The 14,194-nt window shown below is 42.6% G+C and overlaps 1 protein-coding gene across 3 annotated transcripts in view; it reads left to right on the top strand.

The window, feature by feature from the left end:
- The window catches only part of LOC121879913 (serine/arginine repetitive matrix protein 2-like), a 97,018-nt gene that overhangs the window by 48,274 nt on the left and 34,550 nt on the right, over nt 1–14,194 (top strand). For all 3 annotated transcript variants that reach the window (XM_042386710.1, XM_042386711.1, XM_042386712.1), the window contains 2 exons: nt 6,169–6,505; nt 6,818–13,790. In XM_042386710.1, coding sequence (XP_042242644.1) covers nt 6,219–6,505; nt 6,818–13,790 — 7,260 coding nt within the window. In that variant the 5' untranslated portion in view covers nt 6,169–6,218. The remainder of the gene's footprint in view (nt 1–6,168; nt 6,506–6,817; nt 13,791–14,194) is intronic.

Here is a 14,194-nt window from a genome sequence, read left to right as displayed (position 1 = left end):
CTAGGTGAATCATCATCACTGTCACTTACAGTTGTCAGGGCTTCCCTGACAAATCCCTCAAAGTCAACTTCACTGTCACTATCACTGGCTTGGGCTGGCTGTGGTGGGTTGCGGGTGAAGAAATCTGTTATGCTTTGCTGACGGCTGGCGTTGATGTTGTCGTGATACACCTTGATGTACGGCTCCATAGCCTGCACCAGCCGGGTATGGAAGACTTCATAGCGGTCATCGTCATTGTCGCGGGAAAGGAAGGACTTCATCTTCTCTGCACACTCCATGGCACCCTTAATATCACTATGACTTAAATTGTGTTCTTCGGAGACTGACGCACCTTCTTCCTCCTCTTCACTGACGTGTTCTTCTTCCAACATCTCGTCGGCAGTCACTTCAGGATCTCTGATCACCTCCAGGATGTCGTCGTTGGTGGTCTCGGAGAAGCCTGGAACTGTAACAGTCTGCGCAGCTTCTCTGGCAAGGTCCACTGCTACTGCAACATTCTGAACCTCACCAGTCACAGATTGACTCCTCCTCTCACCTGGTATTCCATGCAACACATGTCTCCATGCGTGACGAATTGTAGCAATAGACAGCTGATCCCATGACTCCACCAAGAAGTCCACAGCTTTCTTGATGTTAAATACTCTCCAGAATTGTTTGAAGAGTATTTTTTGCTGTTCTAACTGTTGATCCTCATCTTCTTCGCTCTTGCTATCGGTGGTGGTGTCACTCAGGTTACGCAACTCTTCCCTGGTGTTGGTGTAGTCGTTCAGGAGCTGGAATTTTTTGTTGAGAATGCAGCTTTCACATTGCAAATCAACTCCTGGTCCATGGGCTGGATTAAAGACGTAGTGTTGGGAGGAAGGAAGACCACTTTTACGTTGGGGTGACGATCTAACAGTAGGGGCGAGTGTCCTGGTGCGTTGTCCAGCAGCAACAAAATATTAAATGGGACATTCTGTCGCTCACAGAATTTCTTTACATCGGGAACAAAACAGTCATCAAACCAGGAGAGGGACAGTGTAGAGAACATCCATGCCTTACGTGCGGTCAGCCAGTGGACATTTAGCTTGGTCATGTCCATGCTCTTGTAGGCGTGCGGCTTGCGGGCTGTGTGGATCACCGATAACTTGAGCTTACAGGTACCGGAGGCATTGGTGGTAAACAGGACGGTGATGCGTTCCTTCTGCATTTTCCGGCCCCGAATCATGCTGGCATTCTTCACAACGAAGGACTTGGAAGGTAGTTTTTTCCAGAAAAGACCAGATTCGTCCATGTTAAACACCTGGTCGTCACTGTACTGTCCTTCCTCCATAATCTCACGTAAAAACGGAGGAAATTCCCGAGCCGCAGCACGATCAGCACTCGCTTCTTCACCACCAATGTTTATATTGGTGATCTTGTTCCGGATCTTAAACCTCTGTAACCACCCAGAGGAAGCATTAAAGGGTTTGGCTCTGAAGTTCCCATCTTTCGTGCCACTGCCATGTACAGTTCACGTGCGTAGTCCTTAACAGAGCGCGTGTCGACCGCCATGTTCCGTCGCGCCTGACGCACCAAGTACCTCACAAGTAATTTTTCTGTCTTGAGAAGCACCTGGTTGTGAAAATACTTGATCATAGAAGCACCTGTAGAATTTGTGATCTTCATGTGCTCCTTTATCTTGGCTGAATCCTTCTTTATAGTCCGGATCGTAGATTCGTTCACGCCATGCTGGCGCGCCAAATCAACCTGCCTTGTTCCTTTCTCCAACTCTTGGATGATGCTATACTTCACCTCGTAGCTTAAGGAACGTCGTGTCTTCTTTGGTTTAGTGCCGCTGGGTCCAGGTAAGGAAAGGTTTCTCTCTGGGGGTGGTGATCCGGCGGAAGCCATTTTACGGAACAATGGATGCGCGTTTACACGGAGTGGCCTTGAGGGATGAAACTGCCGCGGCTAGGTCAAGCGTCGTCTTTCCTCCCTCCCTCCCTCCCTCCCCCGGGTGGACATGTCATAATACTTTAAGCCAATTACAGCTAGCAGCAGAGGGGGGTAGGGATGCATGGCCAATCACAGGTCTGATACGTCATATGACATCAGTGATAACGCAACAAAGACACACACTGCGCAACCTTACCGCGCCGCTTGCCCAAGCGGAGGGAGGAGGAGGGAGAGGCAGGCAGGCAGGCGGGCGGGTGGTGGGTGGGGCGAATCTAAAAATAGCGTCGCGCCGGACACTCTCCGCGTAATGGGGTTCACGTACCGCGTAATGTGAGCACGTGAGGTTCTGGCAAGGCACCGCGTTAACGTGGAAACGCGGAATGCGGGACTGCGTAAAGTGAGGGTTAACTGTATAAGACTTAAAATTATTGAATAGTACAAACTTCTTGATATTTACTAAAATAGTAAGGAATTTAAGCCCTAGAACCGATTACTGTATTGGCAGACTAATATGACAGCTAGTGTCCAAGCGAAAACATGTTGAGGGGCGCTCGTAAGGAATTCGTTAATCGAATGCTCGTTAACCGAAGTTAAGAATCTTATGGAAGGTAATTCGTCAACCGAAATTTCGTTAAATGAGGCGCTCATTAACCGAGGGATCACTGTACTATACATACACCTCTACACACTAGCCAACAGTAGGCTTACACTGTCCACTCTGCTGAATGTACAGCTCAGTATATGTGACTGTAATCGGTTTTTACATCTTAACACTGTATTCTTGGCTGAGTGTGTCCTGGTACAGTATTGTACATCACAAATTGTGTGCAAAAACAGCAGTTAGGGAGGGAACAACCTTGTACGATGGCAGCAAAATATACTGTACACTATGAACTAAGCGGGCAAGTTATCCAAGTAGCTAGCCCACTCACACAGTTCGGCACATGGGAATGTGTCAGAGCATGATGCAATCTCTTGGAACTCCCAGAATGTTTTTCAGGCACAGAACGGAGACATTTTCTTGGAATTTCTCTGAAAACTGTGCTTGATGATGTATTGTGTTCTCAACCACTCTACCAGCTGCATCACCCCCACTACTTTGTACAGTCTCGTTCAAGATTCTTTGAACACTGCTGGAGACAGCTGGCATCTCAAGGCCGTTTGTTTACTATAGTACGTAGTAAAAATTATGAATAAATGTAAAATTTATTGGTGATTGGTTACTTAGTTCCCCGTTGCTTAAATTAATGGTTGGGCTTTGTTGTTTTGTATTATATTATACTACTTACTATAGTAAACAAACGGTCTTGAGTTGCCAGCTGTCTCCAGCAGTGTTAGCCGGAATCCCTCAAACCCGGAACTCTCTGATAGCCAAAATTTAAATTTTCTTGGGAAAATTTTTCCCAAATCTGGAAAATTCCGACTTTGGGAGCGATTTTCCAGGGGGTACATTGAGGAAAATTCTGAAGAAAAAATTTCCCGATACCTGGAAAATTCAAACAGTTTCTGGGGACGGGGGATTTTTTTCCGGGTTTGAGAGATGAAAATCAATCGCTTTTTCCTGAAATTCAGAGAAAATTTTTCCGGTACCCGGAAAATTCCAGGGATGGGGGGATATTTTTTTCGGCTTTGAGAGATGAAATAATACATCATTCTGGAACTTCAGAGAACATTTTTCCATTACCCAAAAAATTCCGAGGTTGGGGGATATTTTTTCGGCTTTGAGAGATGAAATAATACATCATTCTGGAACTTCCGAGAACATTTTTCTGTTACCCGGAAAATTCCAGGGATGAGGGTTTTTTTCCCGGCTTTGAGAGAGATGTCTCGTTACCGGGAAATTTCTCATTACCAGAACTGCTCTGTACCAATTGTTGTGGCTAATGGAGATATCACTACATGGGTAGTGCCACCCTACCATTTGTTCCACCCTGCAACTATTGAAAAGGGTGTACAGTACTGTACTAATATGGTCATGATGGAAAGGTTGACTGGGGTTCCATTACTGCACTTTGAACAGGTATTATTAGCTGACAAACATATGGTAGCATCTTTCCTGTTACTGCACAGAAATAGTAAAGTGTATGGGATGTTAAGAAAGGCAGGAGGAGTGTAATTGTGGAGTGGAGTAACAGGGTCAAGGAGACTTGCTGAGATGGAATGGGCATGTGAGGAGGATGGTAAAGAGGGTATACAGGGGCAGTAATTGGGTAAAGGTCAGCAAGAGTTGGAAAGTTTGGCATCAGATATATGTGTCCTCCTTTCTCCTGACTGCTTCAAGTATGCATGTATATATACTGTACAGGGGGTTTATATATATATATATATATATATATATATATATATATATATATATATATATATATATATATATATATATATATATATATATATATATATATATATATATATATATATATATATATATATACGTACGGTACTCCTCTTACTTAGTGTAGGGAGGCAATGTAGTTGCATTATTTGTTAGGACACTGAGGTCTGAGATGGAAAGCTTAATAAAAATATTTTGTTATTTGCAGTGATATGTTTCTGTGAGTTGCTCCACAGGGCAGGCGTACCAAGGTTCTTAAATCCCTACTTTATGGGGCATCTGTATGAATATAAAAAATTTGTTTCCAAAACTCAAGCCACCAAAATTTTTTGTAGGCAAAGCCGTAAGGTCAATGCCTCTTTTCCTTTTGTCTGAAGAGCAAAATTACCAGTTGGGTGTGCCTTATGTGACACTGTACAATGTTAGATTATGTCCATGTGTCAAAGGTCAAGGTCCCAGAGCATTGTAGTATTGTACATTTGGCCTCTAGCCCTGCATCTCCTTATTGCTTCCCACACGACTGATTTTTTTTTTTATTCTTTTGATAAAATGCTCTCTTTTAGTCCATGGTCTGTAAATAAGGTGGAGACAAGTGTAAAAAATTATTTGGTTGAGAGTACAGTACAGGTTGACAACCCCTTATCCGAAAACCAATGAAAACCGAATTTTTTTTTTTTTTTTTTCCCCGGGCACAAGTCACTGACCCACATCAGGCCTGGGGGCGAAAATGTAATAATAATTATAATAATAATAATTTTCTTTTGTAAATAAAATTTCTACAGTACTGTACATAATTAAAAATACACAAAAATAAAATAATAGTGATAACAATAATAATAATAATAATAATAATAAAATAATAATAATAAAAATAATAATAATAATAATAATAATAATAATAATAATAATAATAATAATAATAATAATAATAATAAAGAAATACAAGAATGAAAAAAAGATCAAAAGTGAGAAACACGACCTACTGTAGACCTATGAATTATTATTATTATTATTATTATTATTATTACTGTATTATTATTATTATTATTATTATTATTATTATTATTATTAATTTTATTATTATTATATTTTTGCCCCCCAGACCCCAATGTGGGACAGTGACCTGTGCCCGGATGGGCTGATCCCTGTGAAAAAAAAAACCTAACCTAACCATTCTGAAATCCGAAAAATTCCGAAATTCGAAATGCATCTGGCCCCAAGGATTTCGGATAAGGGATTGTCAACCTGTAGTAATTGTGGAAAACTTGAGAAAAATGGACCAAATGGACCACGACAACAGTTTGTAGGAGTACTATCTCATACTTGCCGTCATAATGTATGATAGGAAAAGGATTGTTGAGTATTTATTGTATTTATTAATACAACTGTACAGTGCAGTACAGTATTTAATATTATTTTAACTCTTTGGCAGACCAGACTACTCATGGACAAATTTTTTGGGTTGTGTGCAAAATTTGCTGAAAATTATCTTTGGGAAAAAATAGTATCATTGTTTTAAATGTAAGTGCAGTAAAGGTTTATTCTGAACTTTACTACAGTATTTAGCACACTTAAGTTCTTGGCATTTTTTATAATTGCCAATGCAAATGTCCAGTCTATTTATTTATCACAATATTGTAAAATTTTACCTTTAAATGTGCTTTTTAATGTACAGTTCCGAGACAATAATACTGTATACACAAAGTGACTGCCATCATTAACATTGTATGACCATTTACTATGCTTTTGTGGGTTAGCTGTGATTACTTGATGGCAACCCTCCATTAAATATAGCGGTACAATTATACAGGAAGCAACAAGAAACAACTCTTTTATCTGGCATGTTTAATTGGCCAACAAATATTAGCCCTCCTCAATCAGTTGTAAAGTTTAATTGTATTTTTTTTTGTTATTTGCAGGTGAACAGTGAAACTACAGATTCATCAATTCAACCAGAAGTTTGTCCACCATGGATATCCCATTACCAGATGAGATTCCACTCCCTGGTGGAGGTAGACCAGGTCCCAGAGGACCTCCTCCTCATATAGGACGTGGGACAGGTTTACTCGCTACACCCACCAGACCGCCTCCTCAGATCCTCCTGCCTCCTGGCCCTCCACCAGATATGTCAGTGCCACCTCCAATGTTCAACATTCCCCCACCATTCATGACAACTCCTCCTCCACGATTACCGGGACCACCTCCCATCTTCAACAGGATGCCTGGCAATGTCTTTCCTCCAGTTATTGCTGAGAGGTGAGTCTTTTATGTATCATTGTTATGAGGTTTAGGCATTTTTTACTATACAGTGATCTACAGTCTATAGAATCACTCATATTGTCTCCACTCTTAAGGTTGCATTGTTTCAGTTTCATTTATTCTATTTTTCCTAGCATGCAGCAAGACTTTTTCCAGCCAATTTATGTAAATTTATGTTGTTTTCTCATTCAACATGTACAGAACAGTGAATCAGAATCTTTTGTAAATACTGTATAAAAAATCAATTCCTTATTATTATTATTATTATTATTATGGAAATGAAATACTGTATCTCAATTTTTCTTGCAGATACTCTCCAAGTCGCGTTACAGCAGATGATGATGACAGGGACCCACCTGTATCTTTTGCTACTGACATCACCACTAGTACTACTTCCCTTCCTTCTTCCACTGCTTCTCTTACATCTTCTACCACTTCTGTTTCCTCTGCTGTTATCACCTCCAATGTCCCTACCTCATCTACACCCACTGTAGCTCTTCCTGTCACCTCCACAACTTCATCAACTGTATCTCCCAGTTCTGCTTCAACTGAGCCAGTGACCTCTGTTACCAAGATCATTGGAAAGACAAATTTACCAAAACTTTTAGGGAAGCAGGAGGCTAAGAAGAGGCTCTTGGCTTTTTCTGGAAAGGGAATGAAGTTATCCTCATTTTCACTCACCAAAACCACAAAACCCTCCACCAAGTCTGTTCTAGGAGAGGAAGAAGAGGGAATGGATAAGAAGAAATTAATAGGACAAGTTAGAAAGAAGAAGAAAGAAGAAAAAGTGTCCATTATTGAACAAATTCGAGATGAGGAGTCAAGACTTAAGGAAGCTTTAGGGTTGAAAAATGTGTTGTTTAATCCATATGGGCCGGGTTTATCTCACATAGCTAAGCTTCTAGATAATCCAGAGGAGCTTAAGAAGTTTGAAACTAAAGGGAAGTCAGTGAAACATAAGTTGGAACAATATGAAGCAAGACAAAATGAACGTCTCAAACTGAAAGAAAAGGCACTGATTGATAGAAAAAGGGAACGGGAGAAAGCTATTGAAAGAGAGAGAGAAAGAAACAGGATTAAAGACAAGGAAAGAGATAAAGAAAGAGAAAGGAAAGCTGATTTAATTTCAAATGAGAGGGAAGAAAGGATTGAGTCTAAAATTGTTAAGCAAGAACCTAGGAGGAAGCCAAAGCATGTGCCTAAATCTTGGAAGGAATTCAAGGCTGAAAATTTTAACTTTGAACTCCTGAGGCAAGTCCGTCGACAACAATTTAGAAGACGCAGTCGATCCCGAAGTCGCGATAGAGACCGTAGGCGACGTAGCCGCAGTACTAGTCGTGAGAGGAATAAGGGTGCAATGTATGAAGAAACTAGGATGATGTACCCAATTAAAGCTATAGGATTAAATGGCATGGACAAAGAATATCCTGCACAGCTAATACATCACACCATTTGTAAGCCATCTGTATCTTACAGCATAAATTCATACCGGTACAAGGCTCATTATTTTTCACGGTATGAGCTTAAGTGCAGAGAATCCGCAGAGTCTTGGGAAATGTTAGAAAATTTTTGGGCAAGCAAATCTCAAGCATCGGTTAAGGATGATAGAGGCAAAAAAGAGAATGGTTCACGGCCATGGTACGCTAAGTCTTGGAATAAAGAAGAATCACCAGCTGTTACGGTCATGCCGGTCGAGGAGGAGGTTGCAGAGGTAACCATCGCTGCTCCAAAATCACGCTGGGATTCAGATAATGAGGAGGTTGAACAGACAGTTTGTGTTGGTGTTGAGAAAAAAGAAAAAGAGGAAGATGAAGAGGAGGGAGGAGTAGAAGAAAATGATGAAGAAGCAGAAGAGGAAGAAGCAGAAGAGGATGAAGAAGCAGAAGAAGAAGCAGAAGAGGAAGACGACATTGCCAAACAAAAAGAGGTTCTTAAAATTGACAGAGATAGCGAGTCTGATGCTGCCGTTGTCACTGCTAAGGTTCTTGTTTCCTCAGAAAAGGCTGCCAATACCTTGAAAAGTGAAAAGTCACAAGAAGCTGCCAAGCCTTTCCCGGAAGGTCTGACGGAAGAGTACGAGGCTTTCATGCAGATGCTGGATGGGGGAATGCCAGTGAAAGATGAGAAAGTAATGAAGGAAGAGAAGAAGGAATCACCAGTGCGAAGTGATGTGAAGGATGAAGAGGATTCTGATGTAATGATAGAAGAAAAGGATGAAGAACTGTATTTAGAGGAGAGGGAGTCGGGTTCTAAATTGGATTATCGCTTGGAAGAAAATGATGAGAGAGATCAGAGCGAGAACTCTGAGGAGAGTGATTTGTCTGAGATAGAAGAAGAGGAAGAAGAAGTTGAGGAAAATATAATTGAAGAAAAATATGATGATGAAGAGAAGAAAAGAAAGGAAAAGTTAGAAAAGAAGCAAAAGAAACGATTGAAAAAAGCTAAGAAAAAGAAGAAAAAGGCGGAAAAGAAGGCAAAGAAGAAAGAGAAGAAAGCCAAAAAGGAACTGAAGAAAAAAGAAAAGGAAAAGAAAAAATCGGCTAAAGTCAGCGACAAAGACAGTGAGTCTGAAGTGTCTGAAGTAGAAAGTGACTCGTCAGCTGATCGACCTAGAGAAAAAGATATGGACACTGGGTATGACGAAGAAAGGAGAAGTGCATACCGGGACAGAGGTTACGATAGGAGGGGCACATTCCGGGATAGAGGCCGTGGATGGAGAGGGAGGGGAAATTATAGGAACTTTTACACAGAGGGAAGGCGAGGAAATTTCCGAGGGAGACAAGGTGACTGGAGGTATGGCTATCGTGAGAGAGGATATGATAGGAAACATGATTATGAGGAATGGAGGGAAAAGGGAAGTGACAGACGAGACAGTTATCGAGGGAGAAGCTATGATAGAAAAGATGATTACGAGAATTGGAGAGAGACTTCCCGTGAACGAAGGGAGATGTCCCGTGAGAGAGGAGACTCATCCCATGAAAGGAGAGATATGTCCCGTGAGAGAAGAGACTCATCCCATGATAGGAGAGAGACGTCCCGTGAAAGGAGAGAGACATCCCGTGAAAGGAGAGAGTCTCTTCGAGAAAGGGATTACGACAGAGACGAGGCTGAAGATTGGAGGGATTCGGTGCATGAAAAGGGAAGTGACAAACGAGAATCTGCACGAGAAAGAGAATACGTTCAGAAAGATCTTGAAGACTGGAGAGAAATGGTCCGCGAAAAGGGACATGTAAAAAGAGAGACACATAAAGAAAAAGTCTTCGAAAAGAGACACGACTTTATGGACTGGAGAGAAATGATCCGCCAGAAAGAAAAGGCAAGAAAACAAGAGGAGGAAGAGAGCAGCTCTGATAGAAAAGAAGATTCTGATTCTGATGATGAGAGTGAGAGTGTCTCTAAAGGGGGGGAGACAGACAAAGAAGAAAAAATTGAAAACAGTTTTGATTGTAACACTAGGAAAGAAAGAGCTGTTGAAAAGGAATATAGAGATGATGATGATGATGATGACAGTCCTTCATATACACCTCCTAAACGACCCTCTGAAAGTGAAATCGAAATTGACCTAACTGCAGAGGAGGAGGAGGAAGAAGAGGAGGAGGAGGAGGAGACAGTGAAAGAAAGCAGTGACGTATCTGATGATGATATAAGAGAAGAGTTGGATTATGAGGAGTGTGAAGACAAAGATGAAGAGGAGCCACCATCACCTGTCTCATCACCAGAGTTACATATAGAACAGGCTTATGAGTTATCAGATACAGAGAAGGAAGTAGTGATGTCTAAGAGAAGAGAAAAGGACAGAATAAGCTGGGAACAAGAGGAGTCAAGTGGGAATACTAGTCAGTCTTGGAGGTCTAGAGAATCATTGTCACAGTATAGTCCACCAGCCACATCAAGAGAGTCTAACAAGGAAAGAGAGTCTGGTCAGTGTCCAACGAGTGACACTTCTGGTTATTATGATTTTAGTCCTTCGTCCAGTCCTGAATCTGATTCTTATTCTAAAAAACCAAGTGTGGAGAGATCTTTGCGTGAATTACACGGCAGTAAATATAAGGAACGGAAAAGAATTGCAGGAAATTTAATGAGCTTCAAGTTAGATGATATTCCCTATCCCCCGGCTACTTCTTCCTCTGATAAAGAAGATGAGTATGAAGGCCCCACTAAACAAGACAGTGAGAGATACAGTCCTTCAAATATGTCCATGTCTTCAAGTCCACCTTCATCCTCTTCTCCTACCTCTGTTTCCATCTCTCCACTGCCCTCCCCATCTCCTAATATTTCACTTCCTTCTTCCTCCATTGAAAATATCCCAATACCTCCCATGCCTGGCACTGCATGTTCAGGCCATGCCTCACCTGTTTCTGATCCCCAAAAAATTCCAATGCCCCCAGCTGGCATACCATTGCCCTCACTACCACCACCTAGTATAAAGTCAAAAACTCCCACTGCTCCTCTCCTCTCTACTCCACCCCGTCGTGGGCATATTCCCTCCGAGGGCGACTCATTGTCAGCTTTTTCAGGATCAGTAACTGAGCACAAAAAATTGCCTGACTCAAAACCCGGAACAGAGAGTACCTCTGCTTCTGCCTCATCAGCTCTTCCCTTACCCAGTGCTCCAGTTGGACCAGTGAATGTGCCATTGCAAGCATCCCAGGCTTCCACTTCACCGTCAAAACTACCATTTCCTTCTTCACTGCCTTTAGCACGTCCAGGTTTTATTCCTCTATCAGTTCCTCCCCCATCAATAGATCTGTCAGTTCCTCCTCCATCAGTCCTTGCATTGTCTGTTCCTCCTCCATCAGTTCCTCGTCCAGCAGTCCATCCTCCTTCAGAGTCCTCCCTTTTAGCTCCTCCATCTGGATTAACAGTTGACTCCCCTAAATCAGTCTCACCAATACCCCAGGAAAAACATGTCCCTCCTGTAGTTTTGTTATCTCCAACTGCAATCCCAGTACCTAGTTCAAGGTTGAGTCTTGACAAAGACTCTAGTTCTCTTAAGAAAAAAGATACCAACCAAGAAAAGCCAACTGTTGAAGATAAAGAAGTTGCAGCCACATCAAACCAAGTGACCACAAGATGGATTGAAAAATGTACTGATGAATCTCGGGCCAAGGACACTACCAGTGATGATTTAGTTATGAAAAGTTCAAGATCAGTGCCAATTACATTTAGGTTAGGTGCCTCTAAGCAGAGCAGTGTAAAACGTTTGCAGATGGGACTTCTGCCAGAATTTGTTCATGAAGAAGAGGAGGAAGGCTTGAAAGCCAAACCATCTGAGGAGGAAGATGATGACAATCCAGAAGACTCTTCTGAGATCTGTGAGCCTCAGAAGTCATCTCCCCTTCACTCAAAGTTCTGGGAGTCTACAGCTGATGAACCTTCAGGTGAGACAAAGATTGTGAAAGAAGACTCACCACAAATGACGCCATCCATATTCAAAGGTAGAGTTCGAAGATCTCGGTCAAGATCGCCCCGAAAAAGTCGATCTTCACAGAGACGAAGATCTCCACACAGAATAAGTTCTCCAGTAAGAGAACGGTCACCTCCACGAGGGCATTCACGTGAAAAGAGTAAATCACCAAAGAGTGGTAGAATGCCAATGAAGAGTAAATCACCGCAAAGAAGCCCATCACCAAGGAGAAGCAGAACACCTTTAAGAAGCAAGTCTCCAAAGAGGAGTCGATCACCTCGAAGGTCTAGAGAAACCCGGTCCCGCAGCTGGTCTCCTAGAAGGATGGGAAGCCGGAGATCACCGGATAGGAAAAGAAAAGTATCACCTGATTACAAGAGACAACGTACCAGTCCTGAAAGAGGTAAAAAGAGGGACCCCACCAGTCCTCGTAGATCAAACCGAACGCTTCGCGAGGCCAAATCCCCGGTTCATTCATCTGGAGCAAGGCCAGGAAGGGAGAAACGATCTCCCAAGAGATTTCACAGTCCTAGTCCGATGCCTGCAAGGGATGACAGATTGGGGTCACGCTTTTCTAGTCCAGACTCTAGACATAGCAGGAGTCCAGATAAAGTGAGAACCACTGTTCTTCATGGACCCAGAACCCCTGAGAGAGCAACAAATGATGGGCCTGAAAGGTCACCCAGGAGGGAGTTTGCTTCACCACTACATGAAAGAGGATTCCATGGAGATCACAGTGGAGAAAGGCTAATCAAGAGAACACCTGAAAGATCATTATCCCCAGAGATGCGCCTGGATCAGAGGATGTACTCAAGTCCTCAAGGTCGCATAGGTAGACAGGAATATAGGTTGAGCTGCAGCCCAGATTCACGGAGTCCAGAGGGGCGTATTGTCCGCCATCATAGTCCTGCCCACAGAAGTGCTCTCTGGAGTCCTGAAAGAAAACATCATCAGAGTCCAGGATGGAGAAGTCCTCAATACAGAAGTCCTGAGCACCGCCCGCAGTACTCTCCGGGAAGAGACCAACGGAGTCCTCAACGTCGCTGGAGCCCCCACAGATCTCCGAGGAGGTTGTCACATCACAGGTCACCCCGTAGATCTCCACCTCATAGGTCGCCCATTCGTAGATCTCCTTCAGGTAGGTCTCCAATTCGTAGATCTCCTATGAGGAGGTCATCCCCAAGAAGGTCTCCTTTAAGGAGATCTCCATTAAGGAGATCTCCTTTGAGAAGGTCTCCCATGAGGAGATCACCACTGAGGAGGTCTCCATTAAGGAGGTCCCCCATGAGAAGATCTCCCTTAAGGAGATCACCTCTACGTAGGTCACCATTACGTAGGTCTCCTCGAAGATCACCAAGGAGATCCCCTCGAAGGTCACCACGACGATCACCACGCAGATCTCCTCGGAGATCACCATCGCCCAACAACGACGAATTTGATTATGAACGCCGTGAAAGGGGTTGGAATAATTGGGAGTGGGATCGAGAAAGAGAATCAGAACAGGAACAAGAGCATAAAGACCATGAACGCTGGTCTGACCATCCTCATAGTCCAAGAGGAAAGGCTTCAGCAGAACCATACTATACACAACTTAGCAAAAACACTAATCGCAGTGAAGGTACCATTAAAATTGATGCAGATTCAACAATTAGTGATTCTGAACTGTCAAGTAGAAGAGAACCGTATGGCCGAGCCACTAGGGATTCATCTACCTCATCCTCTCCTCGGGACTCACCTCGGCGACTCACGTTGGATGAGCGACTTCAGCAAGAACATGGAGTTGATGTTGAAGAAGAGCGACAAAAACAAATGCAACAACAGCAGCATTCACAGTCACATCTGTACAACTGGGGCTACCAAGCACGTCCTGTACAGGTACAGTATATTTAAATAGATTTTTTTTTTTTTTATGCCTAAGTTTGCTTGGGAAAATTTAATTGTCAGTTAAAAGTTAGTAAATGTGTCTTTGAGTGATATAATAAAGCTATGAGAGAATGTATTGAACTACAATTGGGTAAAATCATCCTGCCGCTCATCCACTTATGTGTGATGACAAAGTAGTAGTAGAAGGAAGCTTTCAACATCACTATTGAAACATGTTTGAACTATTAGGGATGTGGCAGAATTAATTCTAGAATTCCTTTTGGGGGTTATAACCAGGTGGCTCAAAGACACTTCTCCCAGGGATTTCTTGCTTCACTGAGTATAAATTGAATCAGAGTTGGAAGGTTGACATGAACAAGATGAGATAAGTTGGTAGAGTCATATCTTTTTGCTAG

This window comes from Homarus americanus, unplaced genomic scaffold (assembly GCF_018991925.1).
Source record: "Homarus americanus isolate GMGI-L3 unplaced genomic scaffold, GMGI_Hamer_2.0 scaffold29478, whole genome shotgun sequence".
Lineage (NCBI taxonomy): Eukaryota > Metazoa > Arthropoda > Malacostraca > Decapoda > Nephropidae > Homarus > Homarus americanus.
This window is presented reverse-complemented; position numbering and strand designations above follow the sequence as displayed.